General features: G+C 38.4%; 3 protein-coding genes across 4 annotated transcripts; 2 read left to right on the top strand and 1 right to left on the bottom strand.

Moving 5' to 3' along the window:
- LOC104706269 lies at positions 1,202–2,386 on the top strand. Of its 2 annotated transcripts, none has more exons than XR_754429.2 (2): positions 1,202–1,366; positions 1,477–2,386. XR_754429.2 is itself a non-coding variant. In XM_010422444.2 (2 exons), the coding sequence occupies exons 1-2, from the start codon at positions 1,343–1,345 to the stop codon at positions 2,111–2,113; spliced, it is 576 nt and encodes a 191-aa protein (XP_010420746.1). In that variant the 5' UTR covers positions 1,210–1,342; the 3' UTR covers positions 2,114–2,386. The 2 variants fall into 2 exon arrangements, 1 of the variants encoding a protein (XP_010420746.1); XM_010422444.2 differs by having other exon boundaries at positions 1,210–1,366; positions 1,562–2,386.
- LOC109125888 lies at positions 4,196–5,098 on the top strand. Its single transcript, XM_019228668.1, has one exon. The coding sequence runs from the start codon at positions 4,196–4,198 to the stop codon at positions 5,096–5,098; it is 903 nt and encodes a 300-aa protein (XP_019084213.1).
- On the bottom strand, positions 6,839–8,972 carry LOC104706267. The gene is made up of 4 exons (XM_010422442.2): positions 8,590–8,972; positions 8,082–8,215; positions 7,735–7,839; positions 6,839–7,569 (listed from the first exon to the last, which is right to left on the bottom strand). The coding sequence occupies exons 1-4, from the start codon at positions 8,662–8,664 to the stop codon at positions 7,119–7,121; spliced, it is 765 nt and encodes a 254-aa protein (XP_010420744.1). The 5' UTR covers positions 8,665–8,972; the 3' UTR covers positions 6,839–7,118.

Here is a 10,212-nt window from a genome sequence, read left to right as displayed (position 1 = left end):
ATTTTGGTTTGAGAAGTTTCTAAACGCGTGGATCTAAAACCAAATAAGTATATGGATAAAATTGTCAATAATTGGGTGCATGTGTTGACTATGCTAGTAATCATGAATTTCACAAATTTTATGAGAAAATAAATGATTTTGGTTCTTGGAGTTTGATGGGTTAACAAGTTGTGTGGTAGTTTATAAAAAGGTTTTTCAGTGGAAGAATGTGAAGAAGTTGACGAGGAAGAAGAAGAAAAAGAGTATAACGAAGAACCAAACGGTAAAAGTTACGATGACAATTAACACAAAATTTGACAATGAAAATGACAAGAAATAATATGAAGAATAAGAAAACATTTAATAAAAAACACGAAAACATAGGTGGTAGCAATGAATTAAATATGAAAACGAGTTAAATTCATGATTATAAAATTGTATCGTTTTTCTGGTGGTCAAAGAAAATGGTTTAGGATACGTGAGGTCATCAGTTTGATTTGCCTCACCTGGACGTCAAGTTAAATTTATGATTTTTTATATCAGATTTGATTTTATAACACAACTGATTTTTATATTTTTTAAAATTGTGTATCTGAAATTTAATTTTTCTCTTTAGTACTAATTTTATTTTTTTTATGAGATAATATTTTATTATCGTAATCAATCATATATAATTTTTATCAAAATATATCAAATAAACTCACACGTAAGTATCATAATATATCAAATAAACTCACGCGTACAGTGGATTCAAAACATAATAATAGTATAATATTTGACAACTTTAAGGTGGATCTTTCCGAAAAACGTTTTTATATTTATTTCTTTACAATAATCTGATAAAGAAACTGTTACCATATGCTATATGTATTAGTAGACTTATATGACACAACTAAAATACTTTGTTACTTTGATTTTGGAATTTGGTCTCTTCGAAATAGAAGCATAAAATTGGGCAAAACTTGATGATAAGTAACACGCCTAGATTTTACCAAAAAAAAAGTTACACGCCTAGCCTTCCAACGGTGCCATATGTGATAATGTGCAATCGCAAAATGCATATGTGGATTTCAATGTGCTGCAGCAACCAGTGGTGGAGCTAGAAAATTAGCACATCAGGGTCAAAAACAATTTATTGGGGTTAATTATGTTATTTAAAAATTTTATAAGGGTCAATTATACTATTTTATAGGGGTTAATTTGATTTTTTTTTCCTAAAATTTTAGCTAATTTTAAAGATTCACCAGAATCAATTGACCCACATAGTTATGTTGCCTCCATCACTAGCAGCAACTACTAGATAAGATTGAATGAAAGCTTCTAGCTTTTGTGGATCATAACTTTGGAGAAAAGCTAGAAAGAAATGAGAAACTTTCTAGCTTTTATGGTAAGTTCATCGACCGTTTCTTTACATCTCATGCTTTTGATTGCAACTCTAGATCTGGGATCTAATGATAATTCTATTTCCCTTGTGCAATTACTTCCTGCTATGTGCAGCCGTTCCTGGTTAAAGATTTGTCGATGTCATGTCGGCATTCAAATTAATCTCGGTTACCGAACCAACTCTATGTTCTCATGGCAGATTTTGCACATCTTCCCACGGATGACATTAACCCACGGCTACTCCGTCTCGATGGTGGGTGGAAGGCTGCTCAGATCCACATTTTTCGTGAGGAACAGTAGGATTCCAGAGCTGTATGTTGGTTCCCAGGGCTTTGCACGACGTTGCCGAGGATTTGACTCTCCCTCTTGCCTCCCTTCCCTGATGGATATTCTGATCTCGGTCCTGTCTTCCTGTTCTGACCATGGTGACCGTTTGGAGAAGACAAATCTGGTGGCAGTCGGCCAAGTTCGTGAGTGGTTCCAGCGTGCCGGCTCCTCCGACATAGACCTGGTTGTTGTTCTATATGGCGGCGGTGCAGAGACGTTCTCGGTCTTATTCCAAAGGTTATTTTCAATCTCGCCAACTTTCATTCCCCTCCACCATCAGCCAACGCCATATGATGCTACTCCGACCTCCGAGAGCGTCTCTAGATCTAAAGGTCCGCTGTTCTCCTTCTCGCTTTTATTGGTGGAAGAAATTTTCTTGGAAACGTTTCATCAATACCCCAGATCTGAAAACAAAGACGATTGACGTCTGCCGCCTGTCATGTCTTTTCCGGCTATTGCCGAGCCTCCATCTCCGATGACGACGTTGACGTCCCGATAAGTTTCTCGAAATCAACAACCACAAAACCTAGAAGTTTCATCTTATGGGCTTGGGTTTGGGCCAAAATGTATCCTATGGATTTGAATTTCAATTCAATTACACATTTCATCAGGTTAAGCCTCAATGTAAAGGGCCAACCTTGTTCTTTTACATTTTCCTTCGAGAAGAAGAGATTATTAAAAATTTGTTCAAAAATTAGTACGGTGGTCTTTTACTCTCCCTCCGGAAACAAAAAATGAGGAATCTAGCATGGTACTGTCAAGGGGCGGGAGCTAAAGTAACTCGCCGTCGACTGCGCGAAATGTATCAGATGTATTCGTCAGGAAACTAAAAATAACAAGTTTTATCTGCAAGATGTGCAAGTGGATTTAGGATTCGACAACCTTCAAACTGTTGAGCCTGAGGACACTAGTGGCGGTTTAGCTTTATTTTATTCGAATGATTTTCCGGTTAAGTTTCTGTTGCTAGATGACTGGTTAATCGATATCGAAACTATTATTAACGGAAACAAGGTCTATTTGACATTTATTTACGGCGACCCTGTTCCTGCAAACCGCGAGTATGCGTGGGAAAGGTTAATGCGGATTGGAGTAACCCGGTCAGAGTCGTGGTTTATTATTGGTGATTTCAATGAAATAACTGGAAATCACGAGAAAAGGGGAGGAAAAAAAAAGATCGGAAGCCTCCTTTCTACCTTTCCGTGCTATGATTGATTCATGTGGGCTAATTGATTTTCCCTACCAAGGAAATCAATTTTCATGTATTGGTCAAAGGTCAAATGGTAAAATTTGTTGTCGCTTGGTTAGAGCCATGTGAAATGAAGAGTGGCATAATATATTTTCTTTCCTACACTAATGTGGAGTATATGAAGATGTGGGGTTCGGACCATCGTCCCCACCTTGCATCAATTCTAACACGTCCAAATTTTTTTTTGAGGAGGTTTATGTTTGACAAGCGTTGGATAGATAAGTCAGGCCTCAAAGAGGCAGTGGTAGATGGATGGAGAGGAGATGACAACTCTGTCGAACGATCCATCTCGAAAAAAATCCAAAATTGTAAAAGAGCAATCTCCATCTGGAAGAAAAATAATCAAACAAACTCAGAAAAGCTTATAAAGAACTCCAAGAAAAGATTGATGAGACATATGACGATGATCAAGCATCGTCAGAAACTCTCCTCAACTTAAAATGGCGTATCTGCGAAGCTTATAGAGAAGAGGAAGCATATTGGCACCAAAAAAGCAGAGAACTTTGGCTTGCAGAAGGAGATAAAAATACAAAATTCTTCCACGCTTCCACAAAACAAAGAAGGGCAAGGAACAAGATCATTGGCATCCTTAATCAACTTGGAGTTTGGGTTGATACAGAAGAATGAATTGAAAAAGTAGCGGTGGAGTATTTTGACAATCTCTTTTCTTCCTCGAATGCGAGAGACCCTACATTGGCCATAAAGGATGTTCCTACATTGGTCACACCTGCCATGAACGAGCATCTCACAAAAGAGATCTCAGAAGAGGAGGTCAAACGAGCTTTGTTCTCTCTGAATCCGAGAAAGGTTCCAGGACCGGATGAGATGACTGCTTTGTTCGTCCAAAAATTTTGGGAAACCATAAAAGGCGATCTCCTTAAGATGGTGAAGAACTTCTTTAGCTCAGGAATCTTTGATAGCAAGCTAAATGAAACAAATATATGTTTAATCCCGAAAGGAGAATGACCTCGTGAAATGTCAAAATTTTGCCCTATTAGCCTCTGTAACGTGAGCTATAAGGTGATCTAAAAAATTTTGAGTTTACAACTCAAGAGGTTTTTGCCGGAACTTATATCTGAGACCCAATCTGCCTTTGTGTCAGGAAGATTAATCATAGATAATATCCTCATTGCTCAAGAAAATTTTCATGCCCTCCGTTCCAACCATGCCAACCGAAAGAAATTTATGGCAATTAAAACGGATATGAGTAAAGCTTATGATAGGGTGGAATGGAATTTCCTAAGAGCTTTGATGGAAAAAATGGGGTTTGATCAAAAATGGGTGGGTTGGATAATGCAATGCATTACTTCCATCTCCTACCGCATTTTGATCAATGGGGATCCCAAGAGACGGATTAGGCCAACACGGGGAATCCGTCAAGGGGACCCGATTTCTCCATATCTATTCATACTTTGTACAGAGGCGCTAATCGCTCAGATTAAGAATGCCGAAAAAGAGGGGAAGATCCAGGGATTACGTATTTCGAACGCAAGCCCACGAGTTTCCCACTTACTTTTTGCAGATGACAATCTATTCTTTTGTAGAGCTGATCCTCATCAATGCAAGAAAATTATCGATATAATCCGCTTTTATGGGGAGGCATCCGGACAAGGAATTAACTTTTCCAAATCTTCAATCATGTTTGGAACCGAGGTCCCTTCCCATATACGAGAAAAGATCAAATATATTGTTGGGATATCACAAGAAGGAGGCATGGGTACATACTTGGGTCTACCCGAGAAGATTCATGGGTCAAAGGCACAAGTATTCACATTCGTGAGGGATAAACTCCACAAGAGGGTAAACTTATGGACCTCAAAATCCCTATCCAAAGGAGGCAAGGAAGTCCTGATAAAATCAGTGGCGCAAGCAATTTCGACATATGTAATGTCGTGTTTTCTCTTACCAAAAGCTATATGTTCAAAATTAAGTAGCGCTATTGCCGATTTCTGGTGGAGCAATAAAGCAGATAGTAAAGGATTACATTGGATCTCATGGGAGCAAATGTGCACTCAACTCTCAGAAGGCGGGTTAGGCTTTCGAACACTAGAAGAATTTAATCTTGCCCTATTGGCAAAGCAATTATGGAGATTGCTAGATATTCAGATTCTCTCCTTAGTCGAGTTCTTAAAGGAAGATACTTTAGATATTGTAGCCCATTAGAGATACAAGTATCAAATCGACCTTCATATGGTTGGAGGAGCATGTTGGCGGCAAAACAGGTTCTCACGTATGGAATCCGTAAGACCATAAACTCAGGGTTCAACACGTGCATTTGGACTGAACTATGGATTCCAGATACACCAGCGCGACCGCCACAAGGGTTAAATAATGAGAGAAATCCCTTGGTTTGTGTTAACACCTTGATAGATTTCAACACAAAAAAGTGGAAAATGGAGCGTCTTTGGGAACTCTTTCCCCCGAAAGAAATTACTCTTATTTTGGGAATTAAACCAAGATTGCCTTGAGGGACGGGTATTCGTGGACCCTAACAAAGTCTGGGAATTATACCATTAAGTCTGGATATGAAGTCGCGAGAGCTATCTATCGCCCTGTTTGCGACCTCCCTCCTCAGGGACCTAGAGTTACGACACTCAAGGCGCAAGCATGGAAGTTAAAAACATCACGAAAGCTGAAGCATTTCATGTGGCAATGTGTGACTGGGTGCTTGCCAACATGCCAACGCTTGCATTATCACCATATTGGTAGAGATAAAGATTGCCCTAGATGTGGAGCGGAAGAGGAAACTATAAATCACATGCTATTTGAATATCCCCCAGCACGTCAAGTTTGGGCTTTATCAATGATTCCCACCCATCCTATGGTGTTTCCCTCATCTTCCCTATATAGCAACCTTGATTTTCTATATTGGAGCGGTAGAGACTATGGTGCACTTGATCAAAATCTGCGGACATTTTCTTGGATGATGTGGTACATTTGGAAGGCAAGAAACAAGAAAGTGTTAGAAAATATCTCTAAGTCTCCGCAAGATACAATGGTGAAAGCTATCCAAGAAGAAGAAGTTTGGAGAAGAGCAAATAATAGAGACGTAGCACCAACGGTAGTAGAAGCAAGCATACCTTCGACCCCAATTCCACAAGAATCTCTTGTATGCTTTATATATGGATCTTGGCATAAAGAGGTGGATAGGAGTGGACATGGGTGGATTGCGTCTATCGGTGATAGAATCCTGCACATGGGGCTAAAAGGATCGCGCAGAAGCTTATCCCCATTACATGCAGAGTTAGATACCCTTATTTGGGCTATGGAGTGCTTATTAGTGTTGGATTTGGATAAAGCTCTTTTTGCTACGGATTGTTCAGACATCCTAAGGATGACGTCTAATATCGAGGATTGACCGACCTTTTCATCAGAATTGAAGGATTTTACTCATTTCAGAGATAGATTTGCTAATTTTAGTATTAGATATATTTCCCGAGAGGATAATAGTCGTGCCGATAAACTTGCGAAATATGCAAGAGCACGAGGTTTCTGTTTTTCCTATGTAAGCTTGTCGGTACCTAAATGGCTCTCTCCCGAAGAAAGTCATCTCCGATAACTTAATATATGGGGTTTGATTGTCAAAAAAAAAAAAAAAAAAAAAAAAAAAAAAAAAAAAAAAAAAAAAAAAAAAAAAANGAATGGTTGCTGGTCCTCTCTGCTTATGCCCACCGGTCCTCTCTGGTCTCTATGCCCACCACATTATTGGATGCTATCTCTGATAATGCAACATCTGCAACACTCTCCAAACTGCAATCTTACTCTGAAACTAGATGTATAATTTTTTCACTTATGCTTAATTTGGAACTTTACATCACCAAGTGTGAACTGAAGTTGCAAGTCTTGTAAAGTTTGTCTCATTCACACATCACACCGCAGCCTTGACAAATGTGTTCACAATAGTTAATCAACAGCCACATTATATTCTCATCCGATCAATGATTATAAAAACTCAAAGATTAAATGTGCAGAGAAATATAATATCACTCCTAGTCGAATAAACTCTGTGAGACGAAGAGTCACAAGGTCTTCTTGTCGTTTCTACCATTCCAAACTCCACACCTCACACAATGGTGTGGCCGGAATTTACCACAACATTAAAAACTAGTTGCTGTACAGATGATACTAATTAATGGAAGTAGTTGGGAAGCTTTTCGAGTGCAGTTTATTTACAGATACACACTCACTTCCTTCCCAACCTAACCAAATGTGCCTCGTGCTTTGCTGCTGCTGTTACTTCCGCTGCTTTGTTAGCAGCTTCACGCTTCATTGCCCTCTTTGCACGTCTTCCTGTTGTGCTTGCAGTTTTCACCTGCTTTTCCTTAGGCTCACTTGAGGATGACCCAGAACTGGAACTGGAACTAGAACCACTGTATCTCTGGACTGGTCTGGCTTCTTGACGCCCGGATCTGACAAAACCATTGCCACCCCATCTCCTATTTCCTATGCGAAGACTTGCGCCGTGCAAATAAAACTCGTCAAGGTCATCATCTTCATCCTCGTAGTCACAAGGAATGTCAAGATCATCATGGTAACCAAAGCTGTAGGACGCCTGTTCCATCACATCCAATGGTATAAACCATGAGGCTCTCAGGAGAAGGCACACACTCTCCTCAAACAGAAAATCTTCAATGCTGCATTGGAATAACACAGAGAATTAAGATGATCCAAACTCTTATGGAAAATCACAATAGTGCCAGAACATGTCGACAGATTGTATAACCAAACAAGAATGAGAAAAGAGTCTAATCAAGCAAATGGACTAACATGATGCAATATCTATAAAAAAGGAAACTCACCTGCCATCGAGAGCCCGGTGGACACTGAGAAAATCAAACGGATTCTTACATTGCGGGCATGTAGGACTCTCTTTGCAACTCGCCCAACGAAGTATGCACGTCACACTGGATAGATAGAAATAAATTATTCCTTTTTAAAAAACCAAAGGAGAAAGTCAGTTTCTAGGTAGGCATAGAATCAAACAAAACATAAAAAGTTGTCAAGAGGTACACAGGTTACACCTATAACCAAGCTCTACAATATGTTCATACTAGAGACTACAATTTTTTAAACCAAAAATGAAACCCAAGAAGATATTATAAATCTATCACTTGAAAGAAACCAGTAAAAGATCTAACAAGAATACCAGTAAGTATGTTCACAGCCTTTGACCATAGCAGTTTCTTGAAGAGGGATTTCACTCAAGCAAATAGCACAACAGCCACCGTGATTCCCGAAACTCGGCTCGTGGATCATCACTTCATGGATCTTCTTGTTATCCTGAACAAGGTTCAGATAAAAAAAAATCCATGAATAAAACCTCCCATATACAACAAAGAACCCACGAAGGACATCATATTAAAGAGTTATGTTAATCAAATACATGGAACATCAGTAGCAAATTAAGAATCAAACCACTCCACATTGTAAACCTGAAGAGCCCTAATCGTCTAATTCGAAATCAAACACACAATAAGGCACAAAAAAAAATCCAAACTTTACGAAACCCTAACATTTCCACATAGAAGAAGAAGCATCATCAGATGGAATCAGCTCCAACTCACGAAGCCAAGACCCACCGCAAAAGCAAATCGATATTTTTATTTTGTAGACTCGCAGAGATAAATTAAATTAGGGTAGAGCAAAAAAAAAACCTGATCTTTCAGAGCCAGTTCCTGAATACCGTCGATCACTTGCTGCTCAGACACGATCTCGGCGACGGAACTCATGGCGGCGAATGTAAATTAAATTTTATCAGTGTAGAGAGAAACGAAAAGATTGGGTAGTCGAGAAATAAGAAAGAGAGATGTTCTTCGAGAAACCTATTCGTCGAGAATAAGGAGACCTTAATCTGACGGAGGATTAGAGAGAGAGAGAGGGTGGTGGAGGAGGAAGAGGAACAGAGGATGATTCGATGAGAATGATTCGATTATACCTCAAGAACAAAAAAAAAGTACATTAACGACAAAGAAGCCAAACCTTCTTCTTCCTTCTTGAAGTTTGATAACACCTACTAGTCTCGCGACAGGTGGGATAATGAGAACGACGTAGTATCCCGCGACATTGGCTAAAATAGGAGATATTATAAAACATCGATATTACATAATACGTAATTTGTTTATGTAATATTGATATATTACAAAACATGTAATTATTATTCTTGAAGAAAAATACATCATAGACTACAGGAAGTGAACCCCCTCCCAAAAAAAAAAAAAAGAAAATCTTTGAGTTTGATAGACAAAGACCTAAACTCAAAATAATTCAAGAAAAGAAAAAAGTACTAATTAAATGTTGGCTTGAATACGATGTTTAGATTGTTACATGATGAATGGCGATTTGAATCGTTGCAAACTGTTGAAAAGATGGATTAAAAGATTCTCTAATTTGATTTCCTTCTCTAAATCAAGTAGACTGATGTACGCTAGTGAAGCTTCACAGTGGTGGTTGTCTAAGAGCCAAAAAAGAGTTGGGACTAGTATCATCCGAGGGTTTGGGAGAGTAGTAACTAGTAACCTTGTTGCAACTTGCAAGAGGCAGGCAAGGTTAGATAAATATCAAATTTTGGTTTTTTTTTTTTTTTTTAATTCATTCTTCCTTTAAATTAGGTGGTAGGACTTTGAATTCTCTAAACTCCATAAAAGAACTGTAACCAATTTAGTTATACCAAAAAAAGTAAAAGAAAAAAGAGGAACATATAGAAAAAAGCTTCGCCGAAAAATCAAAATATTCACAAAAAGCCTTTCACATTACTATTCAGTATTCACACAAAAAATGAAAATGGATAAAGAGGTAATTAAATTAGTTAGGCAAGTAGTGCACAGTGGTATAATCCCATAATTAAGGATTTATAACTAAAAAAAAAATATTCAACATTTCAAGGAAAAATTAAAAAGAAAAAAAAAACTTTGCTTTTCTCTCTAGTCAGAATCTGTCTTTTGGGAGTCTCTTTTCTCGCTTTAAGCTGCGAAGTAGTAAGAGTATAGAGAGATAGATAGAGATCATCATGCCATGCCTCTAGATTCTCTCTCTCTCCGTTTCAATTCCTTCAAATCTCTCTCTCTCTCTCTTCCGTTTGTTTGCTGGAGGAGTTGAAATCACAGAGACGCACATTTGAATTCGCTTATGTTTGATTGGAACATCGTCGGCTCGTCCTTCTTACTGTTTGGATCGATTTGAATCTAATTCGAGCTGAAGAAAAGCTCTGCTCTAGCTTTCGAATTTTGAATTCAAGATCGAACGATCATAGTGATGCGGATACGATTCCGTCATTGCAC

Source organism: Camelina sativa, chromosome 8, assembly GCF_000633955.1.
Source record: "Camelina sativa cultivar DH55 chromosome 8, Cs, whole genome shotgun sequence".
In the NCBI taxonomy this organism is placed as follows: domain Eukaryota; kingdom Viridiplantae; phylum Streptophyta; class Magnoliopsida; order Brassicales; family Brassicaceae; genus Camelina; species Camelina sativa.
The sequence above is the reverse complement of the archived record's forward strand: the minus strand, read 5'-3'. Positions and strand labels throughout refer to the sequence as shown.

What these genes read in the sequence shown, in the direction of transcription:
- LOC104706269 (XM_010422444.2), top strand. Translation starts at nt 1,343, where the DNA reads ATGAGAAACTTTCTAGCTTTTATG. An exon ending in GAAACTTTCTAGCTTTTATG is followed by an intron (nt 1,367 to 1,561) that starts GTAAGTTCATCG and finishes TTCTCATGGCAG; the next exon opens with ATTTTGCACATCTTCCCACG.
- LOC109125888 (XM_019228668.1), top strand. Translation starts at nt 4,196, where the DNA reads ATGGGGTTTGATCAAAAATGGGTGGGTTGGATAATGCAATGCATTACT.
- LOC104706267 (XM_010422442.2), bottom strand. Translation starts at nt 8,664, where the DNA reads ATGAGTTCCGTCGCCGAGATCGTGTCTGAGCAGCAAGTGATCGACGGT. An exon ending in AACTGGCTCTGAAAGATCAG is followed by an intron (nt 8,216 to 8,589) that starts GTTTTTTTTTTG and finishes AACCTTGTTCAG; the next exon opens with GATAACAAGAAGATCCATGA. An exon ending in CACCGGGCTCTCGATGGCAG is followed by an intron (nt 7,570 to 7,734) that starts GTGAGTTTCCTT and finishes ATTCCAATGCAG; the next exon opens with CATTGAAGATTTTCTGTTTG.